Source organism: Zingiber officinale, chromosome 5B (assembly GCF_018446385.1).
Source record: "Zingiber officinale cultivar Zhangliang chromosome 5B, Zo_v1.1, whole genome shotgun sequence".
NCBI lineage: Eukaryota > Viridiplantae > Streptophyta > Magnoliopsida > Zingiberales > Zingiberaceae > Zingiber > Zingiber officinale.
Window position 1 is genome coordinate 118128408 of NC_055995.1, and position 21253 is coordinate 118149660.

General features: G+C 38.0%; 4 protein-coding genes across 11 annotated transcripts; 2 read left to right on the forward strand and 2 right to left on the reverse strand.

The window, feature by feature from the left end:
* Window positions 1-375: 375 nt before the first annotated feature.
* On the forward strand, window positions 376-1972 carry LOC121985533 (probable WRKY transcription factor 40). Its single transcript, XM_042539051.1, has 5 exons — window positions 376-518; window positions 585-953; window positions 1062-1178; window positions 1272-1674; window positions 1784-1972. Exons 1-4 carry the CDS (start codon window positions 450-452, stop codon window positions 1614-1616), a joined length of 900 nt encoding a protein of 299 aa, XP_042394985.1. The 5' UTR covers window positions 376-449; the 3' UTR covers window positions 1617-1674; window positions 1784-1972.
* A 1302-nt stretch (window positions 1973-3274) lies between these two features.
* LOC121985531 (omega-6 fatty acid desaturase, chloroplastic-like) lies at window positions 3275-7076 on the forward strand. Of its 3 annotated transcripts, none has more exons than XM_042539046.1 (10): window positions 3275-3460; window positions 3557-3608; window positions 4424-4659; window positions 4729-4872; window positions 5030-5367; window positions 5509-5631; window positions 5762-5939; window positions 6029-6147; window positions 6437-6551; window positions 6692-7076. In XM_042539046.1, exons 1-10 carry the CDS (start codon window positions 3422-3424, stop codon window positions 6851-6853), a joined length of 1506 nt encoding a protein of 501 aa, XP_042394980.1. In that variant the 5' UTR covers window positions 3275-3421; the 3' UTR covers window positions 6854-7076. The 3 variants fall into 3 exon arrangements, with proteins under 3 accessions (XP_042394980.1, XP_042394982.1, XP_042394981.1); XM_042539048.1 differs by having other exon boundaries at window positions 5030-5181; XM_042539047.1 differs by having other exon boundaries at window positions 4436-4659.
* A 790-nt stretch (window positions 7077-7866) lies between these two features.
* LOC121985532 (bHLH transcription factor RHL1-like) lies at window positions 7867-10513 on the reverse strand. 2 transcript variants are annotated; one of them, XM_042539049.1, is made up of 7 exons: window positions 9878-10510; window positions 9693-9791; window positions 9428-9598; window positions 9133-9198; window positions 8946-9011; window positions 8523-8591; window positions 7867-8348 (listed from the first exon to the last, which is right to left on the reverse strand). In XM_042539049.1, exons 1-7 carry the CDS (start codon window positions 10388-10390, stop codon window positions 8022-8024), a joined length of 1311 nt encoding a protein of 436 aa, XP_042394983.1. In that variant the 5' UTR covers window positions 10391-10510; the 3' UTR covers window positions 7867-8021. The 2 variants fall into 2 exon arrangements, with proteins under 2 accessions (XP_042394983.1, XP_042394984.1); XM_042539050.1 differs by lacking the exon at window positions 9428-9598 and having other exon boundaries at window positions 9878-10513.
* A 537-nt stretch (window positions 10514-11050) lies between these two features.
* Window positions 11051-20845, reverse strand: LOC121985530. 5 transcript variants are annotated; one of them, XM_042539043.1, is made up of 15 exons: window positions 20656-20845; window positions 20394-20555; window positions 18995-19198; window positions 18719-18900; window positions 17646-17772; window positions 17371-17568; window positions 16322-16364; window positions 16106-16243; window positions 15600-15988; window positions 14130-14215; window positions 13342-13393; window positions 13155-13241; window positions 13036-13079; window positions 12081-12155; window positions 11051-12005 (listed from the first exon to the last, which is right to left on the reverse strand). In XM_042539043.1, exons 2-15 carry the CDS (start codon window positions 20493-20495, stop codon window positions 11468-11470), a joined length of 2265 nt encoding a protein of 754 aa, XP_042394977.1. In that variant the 5' UTR covers window positions 20496-20555; window positions 20656-20845; the 3' UTR covers window positions 11051-11467. The 5 variants fall into 5 exon arrangements, with proteins under 5 accessions (XP_042394977.1, XP_042394975.1, XP_042394976.1 ...); XM_042539041.1 differs by having other exon boundaries at window positions 16106-16364; window positions 20394-20539; XM_042539042.1 differs by having other exon boundaries at window positions 15600-15967; window positions 16106-16364.
* Between the last annotated feature and the right edge of the window lie 408 nt (window positions 20846-21253).

The window sequence follows — 21253 nt, forward strand, 5'->3', positions numbered from 1 at the left end:
TGCCTCTCTCCAATCTATTTTGAGTTCAAATTGTCCTGGAAAAGATTCTTTTAAGCTCATCCGTAAACCTGACAGCAAAAAAGAATAAAATAAAAATAAAAATACTGAAGTCAATCAAGTCTTTGAATAAGAAAATTTCGGATACTCGGTTAGGACCTTGCTTCATGTCCAACCAACCAATACATTTTAGCTTACCTCACTCCATTGACTTGATCCATCGATTGGTGACATGACCATGACGCAAGATTGATGACGTAGAGCACATTGCGTGTAGCTATCCGGCATATTAGTTCATATAGTTCCCTGCCCTGTTTACTTCTGCAAATGTTCCAATCTGATTTTTTTCTAGTCTTTTTGGTTTCCTCATCCATTCAACAGGAACACTTTCCTCCTTCCCTTCTTAATTTGCTCGACTTCATTCAGTTTTGCTAATTGCCGCTCAAGAATCTATGGATTTCGATACAGCCAGCCAGATGCCGCTCGGACTCCGACTCTCCCTTGAGAGCAATGAAGCTCCGGTGAGTTCGACTGGTTATGCTTTATAACACCTTGCTTGTATTGTACTGAATGAAATATGTTTGCAGAGAGAACCGCAAGTTGATTCTTTTGTGCGAGAAAGCTTCCCCAGAAGAGATGCCATGGAAGTAAAGCTGCATGAGATCAGTGAAGAGAACAGGAGGTTGGCTGAGATGGTGACTGACTTGCTTTTGAAACATAGCGGATCCTTTGATTTCTCGAGCAATACCAATCCTAGAGAAAATGAACAAGCCGTCTTGTGGAAAGGGAAGAGGATCGTCTTCTGCAAAGATCCTAGCAGTGAGACATTCAATGAGCTTAGTGGACCGTTCAAGAGCAATCCATCATATGAAAATCCATGCAAAAGATTGAGAGTGGACACCATGGCTAAGAGCTCCAGGATCTGTGTTCGGAGCAACCCTACTGATTCAAGCATGGTGAGTTCGATATCCCAACAATGATAAATTTCATGTTCAGATACTTGGTAGCATAATTCAAACATAGCTCATCGGTTTATGCTTTGCTACATACCTTTAATTCATTAGGTGGTAAAGGATGGATACCATTGGAGGAAATATGGACAGAAGGTGACTAGAGACAATCCATTCCCCAGAGCTTACTTCAGATGCTCCTTTGCCCCTTCATGTCCTGTTAAGAAGAGGGTATATTTAATTCACAGATGAAACATTAAAAAAGTTCATATATCTGAACAATTACCTTCTTAATGTTTTGTGATGATGTCAATTCATGATTAGGTGCAACCAAGTGCAGAAGACAGATCAATCTTGGTGGCGACATATGAAGGTGAACACAATCACCAACCCCCTTCAAGGGATGATGAACTCTGCAGTAGTCCAAGTACCCAACCATCTCCCACTGGATCCAAATCTTCTGCTACCCAAACGATTGATCTTAACGCCAGTCAACAAGACATGCAAGCTGATAAGATTGATTTGGTTTTGAGAGAAATGCTTGAATTGCCAAACCTGCAGAGGTTGCTAGCTGAGCAGACTGCCGCGTCATTGGCAAAAGATCCAGACTTCACTGCTGCAATCGCCCTTGCAATATCTGAGAAAATGTTTCAACAGCCACCAACTTAAATAGTAATAGGAATCTGGATGAACACAACTTCTCTGCCTACTTGTTGTCTAGATACAGGTGTATCATATACTTATGTGCTAATAATCCTCAATATGCCAAAACATCAATCGTTCAATGCCAAACTGCTTTTATAAACTCTCCTTGTTTTGTCTATTTTCTTCAACAGTGGAAGCAATTGCTGAGCTATTTGAATCTTCCATTGCTGGTCCCGGACGGCCATATGTTGTTCTAGCACCTGCAAATTACTTGTCGAGATGTAATCACTTGATAGTGCAATTCATACAGTTTTACAAAGATAAGACTAAGAGCATTTTCAAATATCCTGTAATATGAAAAAAACTATAAAACCAGAGGATTCTCCAATTCTTCACCATCCCAAGTATTATTATTGATCCTTCTAACTCTTTTTAACTCTACTCATCAAATCATTTGTTCTTATTTTTCATTCTGCACCACGAGAAAGCAAGCTTTATTCTGTTGGATTCTTTCAAAAGTATATATTATATTCTCTTAAAGAAAATTTGATAAGAGACATAAATGCAAATCTTGATCTAATGAGCAGAGATAAAAGGATTAATGACAATAAGAAAGAAATCATCTGTTTTACACCTTTTCCTAATGATAGAGAGCATCAGAAGGCTCCTTTGACTTTATCTTTATAAAGTCGATGACCAAATACTATATGAGGTGCCCTTGGTCAGTCGTCTGATGTTCCTCTCCATTTTTTATCTATCACTTATAGTGCTAAGTCACTTTCTTGTTTTCAGGATTTAATTGGTTTTATTATGTGAAACTGGCTTAGGTGTTCAATATGATACACAATGTTTGCTATAGATACCCATAGTCTCTGGCTTAGCCTTCATATTCGAAATCCAATCTTCGCAATCACCGATAATGATTTTCCAACACCAAACTTGTAATTTTTCTAACCTTCCTGAGATTTCACTTGATAGATGGGTTTGTCTACAAACTTTACACATTCATACGCGTTCCCAATTTTAATGGTCTAACTCCAACTCCATTTTTCCTAACATGTTTTGGAAGATGTCAACCCAGGGTAACAAGTTTTCTTTTAATTGCAGATTTTGCATAAAACAAATTCAATCAAGAAATGGATGGATTTAGTAGACTCCTTGAATAAAAAAAACAAAAGCATTTTAACTGAATTCTTATTGCAACAGTGATAATGCGGAGCTTACGAAGTTCCATTCAAATCAAGATGCAAAAACATGTGGAGCATAAGAAAAGGGGGCAAAAACACGAAAACGTGATTCGCATGTGTGCTTTTCACCAAACAAGATGCGATCTTTGAGTAATAGGGGAGATTTTCTTACAGATTTCTACACGGCAACAGTAACATACGCAACACATTTCGAACTGTGAACACAAAACTCCTATGGACAAGAATGGAAGTCGGCGGCTCACCGTCTGCCTCGGAGTCGGTCAGGTCCAAGAAACCCTCCCGCCGCCGTCCGTCTTCTACAGTTCTACTCCTCTTTCGTTGGCCGGGCCGGGCCGGGCTTGGCCGGGCTGGAGTGAGAGCTATCGAACCGAGTCAAAAGTTGTTAATTGCGTCGTTGACTCCAGCTGCCCAACCGTCCCAAAGATCAGCTCAGATCCTCCGGTCCTAAAGATTGGGCCGCAATAGCCACAAACGTGATCGTTTGAGGACTCCATCCACCGCCCCATCCACAAGTAACACAGCTCCGGCACTCTATCGTTGCCCGCTTCGATTCCTTGGTCACCGCCTCCTCCTCTCGCCTCCGCTTCGGGCGAGTTTCCTTCCCGCTCTGCTTCCCGGCGGATGGCGTGCGTAGTCTCCGCCCCTACCTTTCGCCTCGAGGTAAATCGCTATCGATTTCATTCCCTGCGCCGCCCATGGTTCTTTGTACTCGGATTGATCTATACGGCCTTTGGCTTCCTTCTGAATGTTATTTAGGCGGTGAAATCTCGCGGAGCAGCTTGCGGAGCGAGGTCGGGGTCATGTCTAGGTAGTCTTATCAAGCTTTGCTATGATTCATGTGTGTCCGTATTCGATTTTCTTTGTTTTCTTTCGGGGATTAGCGTTTTTGGGAAAATCTAGGGTTTGAGAGAATTTTTTATTAAAAAAACAATTGAAATAAAAGAATTCCGTCGCCTCAGAGATTCGAACTCTCGCGGGGATACCCCATGTTGCATTCTATGATTGGTTAGCAAGCAGTTAAAATATTTCAGGATGATACATGCACTTGATGTGGAATTGATCTTTGTCACAACCTGAACTGCTAAAAATATCCTAGTCACAATCACGAGATACATTCTGAGCCAATGTGAAATAAAAAAAAAAAGGAGGAAACATCTTATATAAGTCAAATTCTCCTATTTATACAGTACCCTCACGTAATCGTGCTTCGGATAGCAAATTGTACTAGTTTCCCCTATCAATTTCCACTTTACCAGAAACTGCTTTGTTTCCTGTTATTTGGTATCTTATAATTTTTTTCCAAAATAAAAACACTGACAGTATTCAAACAAACATGACTTATTATTCTCTGATATCATGTCAAATTGTTTGCTTGATCATCAATTGTCCCAAAAGTTTGAGTTGTTAGCAAAGTGACAATTTAGTATGTTATGCTTTTAAAAATAGTGAGGGGTGTAGACCTTTGTTGATTTATCTCATTGAATCATTATCAAATATATCCTGATTTTGCCAAATACTCAAACAAGGACTTTTAGTTGTGAATAGTACAACTTGCTGTTGTTGTATTCTCCATCGACTTAGCAGTTATGGCAAATAGCCCTGTAAACTTTCTTGATTTTTCAGTACGTCATTCAGGTTTAGACAGCTTAGCGGTGAGAAGGAGCTTCTTGTGTCATCATTCTTTCTCCCAAAAGGTGTCCTACAGGGTTCGGGCAGCAGCTGTGACAGCTTCACCCACGTTTCTAGATAATGCAGAAGAAAGAAAACTGTTGGCTGAAAAGTATGGATTTATGCAAATTGGGAAACCACTTCCAAATAATATTACCATGAAGGACATCATGGATACATTGCCTAAGAAGGTACTAATTCCCTCAGTTTTTTTTAGTCTTCTTTTAAAGTCTGTCTAATTTTTGGACATTTAAATGAAGCTATTTGAAATTGATGACATGAAACCCTGGAGGTCAGTTTTAATATCTGTGACTTCATACGCATTGGGAATTTTTATGATCGCAAAGGCTCCATGGTATTTGCTTCCTCTGGCATGGGCATGGACTGGCACAGCAATTACAGGGGTTGGTTTCTTCACCTGCTTGGCATGCTTGTCTTTAATTCATTATATATGATGCTGCACTTGATTCCTCCCTATGCAATAATGCTCACTTTGTATTTTTTTTTTTTTTGGGTATGTGGTATTTTTGTCTTTGCCTTGATAACACTTGTATTTTAAAGTTCTTTGTGATAGGTCATGATTGTGCCCACAAAGCATTCTCAAGGAACAAATTAGTTGAAGATATTGTTGGAACTCTAGCCTTTTTGCCTCTAATATACCCTTACGAGCCATGGCGGTTTAAGCATGATAGACATCATGCTAAGACAAACATGTTAGTTCCCTATTACACTTTTCATTTTAGTTTTCTTATATTTGCTTTTTTAATCTTAGATTCCTTGGAGACGGAGCATCTTCAAGAATTATATTCTAGCTCATTATCCATACACAATCGATTCAGTAACAATATAATTGAGTATGGTAAATATACATGTGCTCAACTAAGAAACTCAAAGAGAAGGTGATTTTCTTTCCTTTCTCTATCAGATTCTGTGGTTGACTTCTTTTGTCAAGTGACTACTACGTGTATGGTTTAATGTGTGAACAAATGGAAAATTTTGTTCTTTTCCTAGATTTTCTGAATTATTTGCCCAAATATCAGGTTATCAGAAGATACTGCTTGGAACCCTGTAATGAGAGATGAGTTCGAGTCCTCCCCTCTCATGAGAAAGGCGATAATATATGGTTATGGACCTTTGAAGACTTGGATGTCAATTACTCATTGGTACGTATCAGCTGCTACTTTGATTGTAGACGTTGACCCAGATTTTCTTAGCTTCTATAATATTTAATAGCAAGTAAATATCATAGTATTTTGATGTTAATCTTTCCTAAATTATCAAATTTCCTAATAGGTTGATTTGGCATTTCAATTTGAAAAAGTTCCGGCCTGCAGAAATTGGAAGGGTGAAGATTAGCTTGGCGTGTGTTTTTGCATTTATGGCAATTGGGTGGCCACTGATTATTTACAAGACGGGAATCACAGGATGGATCAAGTTTTGGCTCATGCCATGGTTGGGATATCACTTTTGGGTATTTTTTTTTTGTTACTTTAGTTTCATTCTAGTAGTTCTTGTGAACAACCTTAGTTATCCCTCTTTAACTTCTTTGAAATTTTCTAGATGAGTACCTTCACAATGGTCCACCATACCGCACCTCACATACCTTTCAAAACATCAGACGAATGGCATGCCGCTCAGGCACAACTCAATGGAACAGTTCATTGCAATTATCCGCGTTGGTAGGTTAATTCTTCGCCTACCTTTTGCTTAGGTTTTTGTTTCAATTCAGAATGCATTTCATCTTTACTTTTTGGTACTACCCAACGGAAGAATAGATTTATAAGTTTAAATGTTTTACACTTGGACAATGTGTGTACAAAGAATCAATAATTGTTTTATTGTAAAGGTATTCAAACAATAACAAATTGCATCTCTCCCGTCCTGTTGACATAATGAATATCAATTGATCAAAATTACTTTCTTTTTTTTTGTGGAAGGATTAAGGGAGTTACCTTTTTTCTTTTGTAGGATTGAGATCTTATGCCACGATATCAATGTTCATATCCCCCACCATATTTCTTCGAGGATTCCGAGTTACAATCTCCGGGAAGCTCATAAGGTGCTCCAAGATAACTGGGGAGAGGTGCGTGATAATTTTTCATCCCACTGAAAGAGTTACTCATTGATAGACGAGGCTAAAACTGTAGCATCATCAGAATTGGATGCCTTAAACTGCTTATCGTTTTCATTAACATTATTATCCTGTGGACATGAATTTGACAGTATCTCAACGAGGCCAACTGGAACTGGCGTCTGATGAAGACGATACTGACCGTGTGTCATGTGTATGATCACGAGCGGTACTACGTGCCGTTTGATGAAATTGCTCCTGATGAATCCTACCCCATCCAATTTCTGAAGGAAACCATGCCTGATTATGCATGATAGAGGCGCAACTCAATTTTCATTTCTATTTTTTTTCCCCCTTCATTTTTTTTTATCAACCAAATGAGACGATTAGAGTCCAAGACAAGTTTATGGTGCTCAGATTTGTCACTTTTCCTCTGAAGAGATGCTGAAATTTTGACTTATCACAAGGACAACAATGTGACCTTCTTATCCAGAATTTGCATACATACAAGATTGGTTCTTGTGGTTTCGGCTTTCATTGCGTTCATTGTTAGTGTTATAGGTGCATTTCCTTTCCATTCTTTATCTTTATAAAAACGGGGGACAATAATGATACTTTTTGTGATCACACACATTTAAAAAGGTCTGCGCCCCACTGAAAGTGTTTCAAAATGAAGCATACTAAAAAACAGGGACAGACTTGAGGATAAAATACAAACAAGTAAAGCGAAAGCATATCACCTGTAGTTATATATTAACACCCGATCCAAAACCTCGCTTACCATTTACTTCAGTCACCTGACTCACCTAATTATCCACTAAAGACTCACTAGTCCTAATCATTTGAGAAGTCGCCATCTACTCCAATCATAGATAGTCGCGTCACCAGCATTAGATAACAAATAAATTATAATACTAATTATTAAGGATGTCATAATTTTTTATAACCACATTTAATACTACGAAACACAATAGCAAACTTCCTATTGAAAAAAACTATGGATCCGTGGATTGTGCTGCTCTACATTCTCTACTAATATATTAAGGTAACTCAATCAGTACCGTTATAGCCCATTAATTAATTAATTAGACTTTCACTTCTCAGTACCCCACTAACAAGCCACTTTGTCCTCTTTTTTTTTTCTGCTGGTGCTTCCGATAGTTTATTAGATGCTCCATCATTCCCAGTCCCTCTATACCCTACTCCAACCCCACCAGCTCGCACTCGCACTCGCACTCGCACTCGCACTCGCAATGGAATCGAGTAGCTAGCCTTCCAACTAAGGTCGTGTAATACGACAAAGCGTGGAACGTGAAAGCATGCTATAGAAAACTCCAACAAAGAAGATAAAGTGAATCGCCCGGAAAGATCATACATTAAAAAAACACGAGGAAGAAAAGCGGATGAACAGCAAAAGGAAGCCAAAAAATTAACGGAGTTCCGATTCCAGGCGCAAAAATCGAGGAGCAACGACGACGTACATCACTGTCTCGAGGTGTCAGCGCCGGTGGCGGTGGTCGACTGCACTGTGAGCGCGGACATGCTGGGAGAGGAGGGGGCGTCGACGACGTGCGGAGGAAGCGGCAGAGGGGGGCGGCGGTTGAACTGGGCGGCGGCGGAGGAGGGGTGACAGGAGAGGACGGAGGCGAGGGAGATGGGCATCAGGCAGAGGCCCTTCCCCTGCAGGTACTGCATGGCCGATCCCATGTCCTCCGCCATCAGCTTCGCCACCTGCCGCTCCGCTGTCGTCAGGCCGTCGTTGCCCACGGCAGCCGCAGCAATGACGGATCCTGGCCGTTCTGCTCCTCTCTGTCATGTAAAAAAAAATTTTGTGCAGATTTTTGAATGCATCATCATCTCAATTACCAATCTTATCGATTAAATTCGATCCTCTATATATATATATATATCAAAGTACGCAGCAATTGTTTCATAAAAAAAAAAGAAAGTACGCAACAATTGTTGATCCCTGTGCGTACGTACCTCTGGAGACGCATCGCCGACCAGTGGTGCGACCAAGGTTGCTCCGCCTAATCTGCTCATGCTCAAGATCTGTACTGCATCGTTTGGAGATGATTAGTAAACAGTCTGATCATCTACTCTTTGATCAAAGCTTAACTACACTCTAATCAATTGTAATTAACCCTAGCAAATATAATAAAGCAGAAAGACTATCTAAATCCATGTTAAAATGGTCCCAGGAATAATACGCTAGAACTAGGGAAGAGAAGCCATTAATGAAGCTTCAAGCCATTAAAAGACTTGGAGCTGTTCTTAGAGATATGTTATCCGCATCGGGAAAACGTGGATATATATGTTATCCGGATTTGGTGCATCGTATGTGTGAAGAAAATAAAGAAATTAATTTATTAAAGATGATGAGATGAGGAAAGAGTGAAATCATACCTTCACCTGGAGCTGCAGGAATTTAACGTAGTCAATGATTTCATCCAGCATCGATGCCTTGTCCGTCTGCACCACCAACGTCAAAATTCAATTAGAATGTGCAATGCTTTTGTATGTTGTCGCAGCATAGTACTCCTAGTGGAGAGTTCGAGGAAAGAAATTAAGGGCGGGCGAGGAAGAAGAAGACCTTGTTTGCGCTGGGCAGCAACTCCTGCAAGGCTTTCATTCTCTCTGCGATCCTCTCCCTCCGTAGCTGAATCACATAAACAAACAAGAGCGGTTGAAGACAAAAGTTTGGTAGGAGAGACGAAGAAGTAAACAGGCAAGAAAAAACCAAAATTTCGGAATAGGGAATATGGAAGAGAGCGCAGAAGCATTTGATCTTGAACCAATTAAGATTCAGAGAAGCAAGATTAGAAAGCAAGAAGAAGAAGAAGAAGAAGAAGAAAGAATCTTTCTGCTTCTTTTGCAGATGGGCCTACTCTTTCTGCGATGCTATGTGGATCGGTAGCTTGCCCTCGCCTCGCCCTGATCCTTGGTCTTGGAGGTGCCTGCGAGCCTCCGCCTGTGTGCGCAGAAGAGACCGGCGCCGTTACAGCAGAGGGCTGTCCCGCCCCGGTGGTGGTCGCCGCTGACGATAATCCTCCGTAGCTCTGCGACATTCATTGACCCAAGCAAAGCATGTGCTGATTTCTTTGTTTTTCTTTACATGTATTGGTTTGTACGATTAGAAGAAATAGAAGAGACCTGAGCATTGTGATGCTGGAAATGGTGGTGTTGGTTTGGCGTCGGAGCTGGGTGCTGAAATGATCCAAGGAAGCTACCGTTGTACAATACTTCTGCCTCCTTCAGATCATTAAAAACCTCACCTTTAGCAGAAACGGAGACTTGCTTTCTCTCGTCAAGAGGAAATTAGTAAAACAATTGCGTACCAAAGGATTGGGGGTTTTGAAGCGCGCATCGACCTCTGGCGATCTGTCGACCAGACTCGAATCCCCTGCCCCTCCGTTGCCGAGGGAGAGCGGAAGCGGGACAAAGAGCCCCGTGTCGCCGCCGGCCTCCGGCATTCGCCCTAACGACTGGAGTAGCATCCGCTGCAGCATCGACTTCTCCATCGGAGAGCTTTCTTCGGCTTCAGAAGCCTGTTGCTGCCGGATACGTGAAGCAAGAAGTGATGACGACTCATCGTAGGGCGCGTACCGGATGCCTTCATACGCTGCCTGCTCCTCCGGCGACCTAACGGCCTTATCGAGCGACCTCCCGAGCCCCTGTGACCAGGTAGCTCCGAAGCCGGATATCATCTGATCGAAGAACTCGTCGCTTCCTCCGCCGCCGCCACCGCCATTCTGGAGCTCATGGGGGCCGATGTGGGCGGCGAGGCCAGAGGGTACCATTCCGCCAAGGGACGTCGCTACTCCTTGCATCTCCTTGCTGCAGGGCTGCATATCTTCACCTCAGCTACCAAAAACCTAAAGTTTTGGATCAGGGTTTCGCTGGAGGAGGAGAAAGCTGGAGGTGGAAGACGGCCATGATGGTGTTGCAGTGGGGAGTATTTATAAAACCCGCAGTTTAGCATGCGATCGCAGTGACACGCTATTTCTTATTACACTGCGTTCTACAGGTTGTCCACCAAAGCAATTACGCTATTAAAGTAATGCTTGACAGAACATGTTGAAAATGAAAATGTAGATGATCGTATGACGACCGGTGCTGATTTTTTGACACTCAAATATAATTGCAAGATCCAAGAGCACCCAGCAGTTAACTCAAAGAACTAAGGGAATAGCTATTAAAAATGCTTAAAAAGTCATCTACTTTTAAGGCCAAGCTAAGAATTATAAAGTAACTAGAGAGGAAGAAGTCACCATAAACTCGATCATGTTATATGTTTGTTGAACACTTAATTGCTGCTCAATGGAAGAAGCATAGCCATTAATCAATGGCCGTGGGTTACAGAAACTGCACTTAGGAAGATTGAATATCAAAAATGTCAACATCGTACAAACTAAACAATTGAAGGATCACAGAATTGCAAAGTCAGCATTAAAAAACAAAGCAATTAAAGATTACACAAGGACTAACAAATATTATTGTGGTCGCAGAGAAACAAGAAAATTACTCCTATAATACTTTGTACCATTGATGTTACACCTGAAAAACTAACATGCTAGCGCCGTGTAGAAACACAAGTGACTACACAAAATGACCAACACGGGCAACTACAAGTCTACAACGCCATGGTTGAGGCATTTAATCTTTACAGTGGCCAGGTCAGAAGTTGTAGGTAATTTTAACTATACAAATAGACTAATTAGAACTTAGCTACCTTAAAATTTTCAGAAATTGGTTTGTTTTTCCATCCATATAGTGGGAAACTACAATAGAGTCGCAGATTGCAAGCTTGGTACTCTCAATTCTCCAGTCGGGATATCAGCACCCTCGTTGGGTAATACCCAATGATAAAATACAGTGATACTGGGCCTAATGAAATTCAGGTATTAGAATGAGTTGTTGATAGACACTCAGGTCCGTCTTTTTCTCTTCCTTTTCTTCCTACTGGGAGCATCACTCACTGAGGTCTCATGCGTTGTATTCAACTGCACCTTTCCTGGTTCCTCTGATCCTCTAAGCTTGACTCTCCCCTTTCCAGAAGCAATATTCGCCATTGTTTCAGTGCCTGATTCCAGAGTGATGTCATCCTTTATTTTCAACACAGAGTTTGAATTGTCACTGTTTAGTTTGCCTTTCAGGGAATCCCTTCTGACCTTCCTACCAACAGACTTACGAGAGCCATCAATAGATTTCCTGCCAGATTTGTAAACGTTATCCTTCACCTCAGTTCCAGCTATATCAGAAGATTGATCAACCTTCAAACTGCCATCCTTGGGCCTCGTAAGTTCTTTCTTAAACTTATTGCCAGGCTCAGTGCTGCCATCTTTCGATTTACTTGCAGCACTCTCTGTTATTTTAATCGAAGAGCTGGTGGTATCATGAAGGTTTGAAGAGGCAGCTTTAGATGGTCTACCTTTGCGGCGATGACCAGATCCAGATGCTGTGTTACTGGTGTCAGAGAGAAAATATTACACTTAAATAAATTGGGTAACAAATAAGTATTTAAGTATAGTTCTTATCAACCTTTTTGCAGTTGGATCTCTATCAGGTTCCTTTGAGATGGAGGTTGATGTTAATTTCGTGCGTTTCCTTCTTGGTCTAATTCAATTGAAAATAACAAACATCAAACAGAAAAATATTTTGACATAAATAAAACAACCTTTCTCCAAAAAGTAACTGTACTCTACTATCTGAAACACCAAATTCATGTTAGAATTTTGCAAGACTTTTTATAATTTCAATTAATCTAGCGGACTAGCATCAGACATGCAATCTCTGAAAGGTCTTGTTGCTCAAAATATAAATTAATGAGGAATATAGATGTAGATAATTGAAAAAATATCAGGTTAAGTAGCAGAAATGTTTGTTTCTGAATAAAAAAATATTATAATTTCATAATGGTATACAAACAACTACAGATATAAATGAGAAACCAAAATAGTAGTGAGTTGCAATCTGAAAATTTCATGGGGTTCTACACACATGTAAGATCCTAAAAGTAAGTACAGAGCCATGTTAAAAAGTAAAAACCTTAGCGCAGAGCATCATTGTTTAGTAATTTTTCAAGATGTTTCAAATCATAACTACCATAAGGCTGAGTAATATCCACAATTCTTCTAATTACAATGCAGTTTGATATTATGCACTGAAATATAATATTATGCTATTTCAAAAGTTGTTGACGTTTTGATTCAGCCTGAATAAGGAAATTCAAGTTGAAAGTTTAGAAAAGGATTTTATTTGCAATCAAAACCTGAGGTGAAGTTCAGAAACCATCAGAAATACATAGAGAAAGGTTAACAAATCTGATTTAGCATAATTCCCTGAGCAAATATTAAGAATTAATATGAATAATTAATTATTCATCGCAACAAACCTGCAGAAAATAAATTGTGGAAATGTATTTACACCGGAATACATAAAAGCAGAATAAAATTCAGAAGAGTTTTTAGTTACGTGAAATGGTAACACAACATACTCTTCTGAAGAAGCATCACGATTTTTGGAATCTTCTATTTGTTCCTGCAGGCCAAATCAGTGGAAATTAGTACAAAAGCAACATGACATATAAAAAGAGATTTGGAATAATTCACAGACCGTATCATGTTCGCTGCCATCCTTAATCAATTTCCAACGTTCTTTACTCAAAAATAGTATTTCTACCTCACCATCAATATAGGTAACCTGAACAGCATTGAAATGTTGTACAAAAAATAAAAGTCACATGTCATACTAGATTGCAGAACCAACAAAAGCCACAGGCAGAAGCTGACATTATTTATACCTTGTGCTTTCTAGAAACATTGTCATAAGAATCAACAACACCGTCATAAAACCTGAGAGAAGAAATTAATGCAAAATAACAATTGTCAACTAAATAACATAATAGTTAAGTACTATCAAGAAACCTTGGAAAAGGACAAGCTAGGATGTAATGACACCATTGATACAAAGTACTAAATATCAATGGCAGTAAGAGAGACATAGTAATGCAAACTTCAGTTTAGCCAAGTCACTTAATTATGTCCATCTACTAGATGTAGGTTGAAAACCATTAACAGAGTAAGAAAACAATGGGCAAAACCAAAGGGTTCAACAACCAAATTTGTGGGTTGGAAGTTGATATGTAGAGAAATGAGATATGCATATGATTGCTATTTTTGCTGATTGAGGATAGCATTCCTAGATGTATGAGAGAATATCCAAAAGACGTGATGCAGATGGAAACCAAATAAATGGTTTAGTTATAGATAATGATGGGAGAATATAAAATCTAAGAAAGGAAAACAAATAAAAGAATCAATTAAAGTAATACATTTAACTATAAATAAGGTTATAGGAGGAATACAACAAAATGAAACAACAAAATTATAGTGCACACAGCACATGCAGTACATCCATACTATTCTGTTGACAAGGAATCTTTCCTTCTGTAACCCAACCAGGAAATGATTTTTCAGAATTTGCAACAAATAGCCATTTGGCTTCAAGTGAAAATGTTTCTAACAGTGAAATCACATAGGCCAACAAAAAACCAGAGCAAATTTCATACATAAACAAAATTATACTCACTTCTTATCCATTGGCCACCATACACTAATTTTGGAACCAACAAGGTCCTCGCCCAATTCTTTCTTGCGAGTTCGTATTCCAAAAATCTAAATGAATAGAAGTGCTTAAAAATCAAACCTCATATTTATGAACTAAGAGGGAAAATGAATAATGGCAATACACAGTAGAAGACAAAAAAGAAGCAAAATAAATGTCTAAACTATATAATAATTATAGTCTAAAGAAAATAAAAGTGATTCCAAATCATCCTAATCTACAAAAAAATAATTACAGATAAAATCTCAACTATAGTTCATAATATGGACTTCTCAAATCTTTTAATTTGAGTTAAGCCAATATTATGTTACTTAGATGACTATCTAAATAGATAATGACCATTGTGTATAAAGGATAAAGGGCAGCCCGGTGCACGAAATTCCCGCCAATGCGGGGTCACAGGGAAGAGTCTATTATACATAACTTTATCCTGCTTTACAAGAAACTATTTTCTGAGACTCGAACCCGTGACCTCTAGGTCACACAACAACAACTTTACCATTGCGGCATTGTGTATGAAGGATAAAGGGTAAAAAAAAATTATAAGCATCATGCGTAACAACTTATATTAAACAGAAATAAATCAATAATACTATGAGTGAACATTTTAAAAAGCATGGAGGTATATGGAATACTGGTAAATTGCAAGTGTGTACAATTTATCAAATATAGATGTTGTACAGGAACATAGAAACCACTATGCATGAAGCAACAGAATTGTAAAGTCACAGAATGAAAGCAAGTAACCCTTGGGAAAATAATCCTTAGGCTCTAACAAACATACTTGTCAGTCCGAACTCTCATAAAAACACTGTACATTAAGAAACAGTATTGTAAAATCACTGAATAAAAGCAAGTAATTCTATAGTTCACAAACCCAAGGCTTTAACAAGCACACTTGTCAGTCTGAACTATCTATATACCCAACCAAACTTGTACAACTCAGATGTTACAAGTTGCAATATAACCAAAACTACACAAATGCTAACTAAAGAAAAATTCAAAGTTAAACTAGCAGACATTTAGGGAAAAATCAAGAAATAGAACCCTGGATGGGCTCCAATATGCATTATGCAGCCAGAAGGGAAAGGCCTATAATTGTCGAATAACATGATACTTAGAGCCGTGATAACAGATGTCTAGAAAACACAACAGTAGATATCTTGAAGCACAATAGTAAAGAGGAGTGAAACTATTCTGAAACATCTCATTCAGCTGGCTGACCAACACTATGGGACGACAATGAATCATCTTCCTCACATTGACACAGTGTGGACGCTCTTACAAATGTATTTAAAAAAGAAAAAGAATAACATACGAAAAAAAGATAAGTTGGTTAATGTTATACCAGTTTGTAACAGCTCTCCAATAATTATTACTGAGATGAACATAAGAAATCCTACAATAGTCCAAGTTATTGGTTGAAGACAACACCTTTACAACTGGTTCCGTGGTTGTATCATCTTGAGCCTTGAGATTGTCATGCTGCTTAATTTTGGATTTCCGTAGTTTTTGTAATGTAACTTCATCATTAGTCTTGCTTGTTGAACCCTTTCTTCCTCTTCTTCTTTGAGATTTCTCCACCAGATCTTTTGCGACAGTTGCTTGTTTGATATTAGCACAATCCTCATTATCTAATTCTTTCAACTCAGTATCTTTCAGAAAGAAACTTTTGTCAACCACCTTAGCTACTCTCTCTTGCAAAGCAGACACAGATTGTTTTGATGCAGATAAATTTGAACCAAATCGGCCCCGTTTTCGTTGGGTTGCATTAGGAATTTTCATTTGGGCTGCGGATGAATCTGTATCAGCAGCAACATCAGCTGTACAAGCAGAGGCAGGTCATGTATATTTTATGGTTCTATGATCTTTAGTATGAGATGTCTAAAAAAAATCAGTACCATCTCAAAAAAAAAAAGGCAGAGCAGCAGCATACTTACCATTAGTTTTGCGGGATTCAAGATCCAAAACAGCATCTTGCTTTACATCTTTTGGTCCCATCTTGACTGAAACATCTTTGTCAGCTGCACCAGCTGTTTTGGATTGATCAGCCAGAATAGAAGATTCAGGCTTGTGCTCTGGATAAGAGGATCTGAGTGTTGATTCACTAATATTATTACTCTTTACTGAGTTAAGCGATTTCTCTGGAGCAGTACCTTCTTCAGGGCAAAGTACTGTTACTTCCACCTTTGCAGATTCCTGAAATAGAAGGAATCAACATCCATTCATGCACCTGAAGAAACCTATCAGAAACAGCCATTTCAGACAGTTGTCATCTGCCTGAAAGACTAATGAGTGGGTAATCAAATGATGAAAAACAAAAACAAATGATGAATTATCTAACAAATCTATCAAAGAGAGATAGGCATTAAAATTAATAAAAATAGATAACACCCTTTTGGCAAATATGTGGGACCCAAGGTGCATGTTGAGAAAAACAAACACACTCATTTGTAATACTACAAAAAACTAAAAAAACAGAAATGTGATGACATGAAGTTGGTGAGAAAGAATGAGTGAAAATATAAATTAATAGATGATGATCATAAAATTCTGTTTAATCTCATCCATTTTTGGCCAGAGACAGATCTTATACCTTCATTTGAACCCTAGGCAAAGATACATCATTAGTATTATTCCCTAGGCAAAGATATATCATTAATATAATTTTGAACTTTTACCTAATTTATAACAGCATTAATACAGATTCTCCTCTATCCTTTGCACCTACAATTCTAATTGATTTAACTTGTCCAACTATACACTTGTTTGTCTTTGAACATATTTGCATCAACTTATTTCTTTATTTTTATCTTCTATTACAACAACACATAATTACTTCGGGATTGTATTCATTTTTAATTACTTTCAAGTAACCCCATATATTCATCTATGTATATGTTACTTAATCTCCAAGATTAATTGTTACTTATAGACAATAGCATCAATATTTTAGATAAGTTGACTACATCACAAGCATACATCCATTCTCCATGTTGTGGAATGAATCTCATTTTGTCCTACAAGTTAAAGGAAAATCACCTAAACTCAACATATGCAAAAATCAAGAATAGAATCTCCAATATTATTGTACCTAGATAAATTCTTTGATATCTCCCACAGTTCCATCATGCGTGTCCAACTTTGAAATTGCAAAAAAAAAAAAAAAATCCAAAATTAATGAGAAATAAAAAGGCATACGCACCGTAATTTCACCTGATGTATTTCTGTCATTTTGCTTTATTCCACCATAACTTTCTTGGCATATGGAGTCTACAAGTTTACCATAATCATTAGAAAATGAGCCAACAGATTGTGATAATTCCAAAAAATATGGTTTTAATTTCCCAGCACAATTCCTGATAACTTTTTCCCCTAGTTTGCGTACAGCAGGCAAAATATCCTGAGGACAAACAAAAAGTTAGATTAGATAATAATTTCACTAAATGAGACAATAAATGTTGAAAGGCAAACATTTACTTTATCATAATTTTTAACAGTATTCAGCAGACATGATATTAACTCCGAGGAAATATCTTCACTTTCCTCTATAACCACAGTCATAATCATCTCCATCGAAGATAAGACCACCTCAGAGTGGTTTGGCCTGAAAAATCAAACAAAAATTAGCTTACTAGTGCTCTAATAAAGTAATAAGTAATAAAATCAGTTGAATCAACAAGTAAAAGAAAGACACAAACGATACTATCCACCTACTGACAAGAAAAAAATTAAAGTGGATGCTTCAGATGTAGAAAGATGAATCAGATCATAAACGTAAACCTGTACTTGTAATTTGCAGAGTACATTAACAGCATCACTTTGACTACATTACCAAAACTTTGAAATCTGTCGGAACAAAGCTTTTGATCTTGATTTTTGGTAAATCCCTAATACCGGCATAGAGGCACTTCTATCTATAGATCACTCTTGTGTAGCATACTGTGACAGTAGAAAATGAGCCTGTTTGGCATATAATTTGGATCCCTTGAATCTTATGAATCCTTAGTGATAAAATCGAATAGCAACTATGGCCAATCTTCACTTCCTAAGATTGCCTCAGGCAAGGATCTCCTCTATCATCCTTCCAAGTTCACATTCAAATTGTATTGCCCAAAGCAACAGTCTAAACTTGATATAGGATTTAAGGAACCATTATATCTACAACCCAAAACATCAAACCTTAGAGAAGGAACATGCTTTTCTCTCTTAAGAATCCTTGATCCTTTTCTGATCTTTGTCGGATTGTATCAAAATACTGGAAATGTTGCCAAGATTTTTATTCCAAGATTAACCCATGAGTGCGTATTTCTGAATAAATAAATTTTTTCTAAGTTTATAATGCCCTCCAACCATTATAGTGTCCAAATTTGTGTATATTTAGAATCCAATGTAGTCCCAGATTCTACCATCAGATTAGCTTCTCCATTCATAAGGCATGAAGTCTATGAATGAGTTCCCAGTAAATTCTTATTGATTAAAATGTAGTGCATCAAAAACAGGGAAATATCAAAAAAATAAATAAATAAATAAGCATCAAATTTACTTATTACCTTATCGTCTTTAGAAAATGGGAAAACATTTCTAGAATCAAAGCATCACATTCAAGATCCAACATCAGAACACATGACCTAACTTTTGCAACAGTTTCCAGCATTGAAACTCTCTTGGGAAATGAGCGACTTGACAAATCATCCAAATTTTCAAATGCTTGGACAATCAACTGAAATATTTCCTGAAAATTTCAAGTTTGAAAATGTCACTAAAACTGAAACTAAACGACACAGTGGTTATCTAAAGGATATCTACATAAATACAGCTTTACTAACCTTCATTAGATCATCATCATATGGAGCTTCAGGTGCTGTTATTCTTGTGATTTCACTAAAGCATGCTGCAACAGCCACTTTAACATCTACATCTGAATGTCTCAACAGCTCCTTAGCCACAAATGATCTAATCAAGGGGTTAAGTACATTTGACATTGATTGTGCTGGGGATTGCTCCACTTTTGCTAACAAGCTCTCAGTTTTCTGGGAAATGACAGATGAAAGTGAAACAATGCAACTAGCAATGAATTTTTCACTTAAAAAACACACAAGCAAACAAAATTAAAGAATGAAAGAATTACTTAGATTACCAATCATGCACTGATTTCAATATATCACCTGGAAATCAAGAATCTGATAGGAAATAATTTCAGATAAAAAATAGAGTTTCCTAGCAGAACAACCATAAATAACTAATTGGGGTCTATCTAAATGGCCTATATTGAGTGGGTTAAACATAAACTTTTAAAAATCAACTTATCCCTATCCACATTTATCAAGTGGATCATGATTGGCATTGGCAAATCTGATTTTTATCTAAAAAAAGCTTATTGAATCAGCCAAAAGAACCAGCAAAAGATATGTAAAACTACCTAAAATAGGATGGATTTAGCAAGAAATCAGCAAGATTTAGGTGTTTCATTAACTCTCACTCAGTTCAACTCCGAAAAAGGGAAAATGAAGAGAGAGAGAGAGAGGCTGCAGCATGTGAAAAGCTACATGATTGATGAAGGGTACTCTATTGGCCATGATGGATGCAGCGTAATTTGGATGATGCAGAGGTGGAATCTTAGTGTGAGATTTGGAACAGAGGCATGCACAAGGAATATTGGCAGCATTGGCATGCAGCATGTGAAAATTCAACAATGAAGGCCACTAGAAAAGATTTCATGGTCCTTAACAACAAGCAAGAATCACAGAAGTAGTATGAGATTAACTGGACAATAAATCAGAATGCCATAGTAAATAGAACTAAGAAATGAGCTATACCAAACCATATAACATCTGAAAAAAATGGGCATTTTACTATGACAATACTGAAACAACATTGAGCAAGTAGCATAAACATTGCTTTGATACAACTGATGAATGTGTAGCCAACGTTGTCAAAACCCTATAACACAAAGAAAAATAAAACTTTAAATAAAACTACCAACTACATCAATAAACTCTGACCGATCCTCCGCTTTGAGCACATATCCTCTGGGATCTATGCGCAAATTACTCTTATAATAAGAAATTATTTTCAGGTGAGAACAGTCTAAACTCACGCAGCAGACAATACAATTTTAAGTAATTCAACGTAACACAAACCATAATTCAAACATGTATACAAATAAAATGTCCTTCCTTTAGCAACTAGCGGGGAAAGTGGCAGTAAATATTTGCTGAGGCTTACATCCAGAATCGAAAGAAGTTCATCAACAGCAGATGGAGGAGACAAAAGCCTGCTTCCAACCTCCCGGAGCTGATCCTCCAGCTCATTCTCCTTGGTTGCCATTGCTCAGAGCTTCAGATCAGGGATTCATCGATCTCCCAGAACATCTAAGAAATCAATACCCTAGGAGCACCAGATTAAATAAAGGAAACAAGGAAATAGATCGTAGCGTCAGGCTCCTAGCTAAAAAGACCACGAAGAGGATATACGTTTCGAATCATACCTTATCTTCTCCTTTGTTCGTCGGCTATTCAGCGCCCCGGCGAATCTAGGGTTTTGGAGGCCGGGGAGGTGTACCGGCTCAAAAGTTACGAGGGAGAGAGAGAGAGAGAGAGGGGGGAGGAGAGAGAAAGAGTCTGGTTTACTCGGAAGACTGAATGCCAGACCTGACGCCTGACGTTACCCGTCCGGTCTATGCAATCGGATTTATTGAGACAGGTTCACGTCCGCTTCTGGATTTCAAATGGACGGGTTCCGCTCGCTGACGTGTAGTTCATGCGATATTCCTTTACTTCATTTCAAAAAAAAAATTTTAAAAAAAACAAAATACAATGCACGAATGTCCCGTTATATGTAGTCCTGGAGAAGGATTTACATAATTCTATCCTTATTTTTTATAAGAATTATTCATCAGTAATAATTTTACTGTTGTCCAAGACTAAAAATTTACTGTTCTTTTTTCCAATTTCATCCCGTGCGTTTGGTTAAAAAAAAATACTTTCGTTATTTTTATTATTATCAAACCAACATCTCATATTAAAACATTAATTAAAACCATTATAATATAAAATAAAACTATTTTAAATAGTTTTAGTTAAAAT

What these genes read in the sequence shown, in the direction of transcription:
- LOC121985531 (XM_042539046.1), top strand. Translation starts at nt 3,422, where the DNA reads ATGGCGTGCGTAGTCTCCGCCCCTACCTTTCGCCTCGAG. An exon ending in GGTTGGGATATCACTTTTGG is followed by an intron (nt 5,940 to 6,028) that starts GTATTTTTTTTT and finishes GAAATTTTCTAG; the next exon opens with ATGAGTACCTTCACAATGGT. An exon ending in CATTGCAATTATCCGCGTTG is followed by an intron (nt 6,148 to 6,436) that starts GTAGGTTAATTC and finishes TTTCTTTTGTAG; the next exon opens with GATTGAGATCTTATGCCACG.
- LOC121985532 (XM_042539049.1), bottom strand. Translation starts at nt 10,390, where the DNA reads ATGCAGCCCTGCAGCAAGGAGATGCAAGGAGTAGCGACGTCCCTTGGC. An exon ending in TCAAAACCCCCAATCCTTTG is followed by an intron (nt 9,792 to 9,877) that starts GTACGCAATTGT and finishes AATGATCTGAAG; the next exon opens with GAGGCAGAAGTATTGTACAA. An exon ending in CACATAGCATCGCAGAAAGA is followed by an intron (nt 9,199 to 9,427) that starts GTAGGCCCATCT and finishes TATGTGATTCAG; the next exon opens with CTACGGAGGGAGAGGATCGC.
- LOC121985530 (XM_042539041.1), bottom strand. Translation starts at nt 20,495, where the DNA reads ATGGCAACCAAGGAGAATGAGCTGGAGGATCAGCTCCGGGAGGTTGGA. An exon ending in AACTTCTTTCGATTCTGGAT is followed by an intron (nt 19,199 to 20,393) that starts GTAAGCCTCAGC and finishes GTCATTTCCCAG; the next exon opens with AAAACTGAGAGCTTGTTAGC. An exon ending in TGGTGGCCAATGGATAAGAA is followed by an intron (nt 13,394 to 14,129) that starts GTGAGTATAATT and finishes TTCTTCTCTCAG; the next exon opens with GTTTTATGACGGTGTTGTTG.
- LOC121985533 (XM_042539051.1), top strand. Translation starts at nt 450, where the DNA reads ATGGATTTCGATACAGCCAGCCAGATGCCGCTCGGACTCCGACTCTCC. An exon ending in ACCCTACTGATTCAAGCATG is followed by an intron (nt 954 to 1,061) that starts GTGAGTTCGATA and finishes TTAATTCATTAG; the next exon opens with GTGGTAAAGGATGGATACCA. An exon ending in CATGTCCTGTTAAGAAGAGG is followed by an intron (nt 1,179 to 1,271) that starts GTATATTTAATT and finishes ATTCATGATTAG; the next exon opens with GTGCAACCAAGTGCAGAAGA.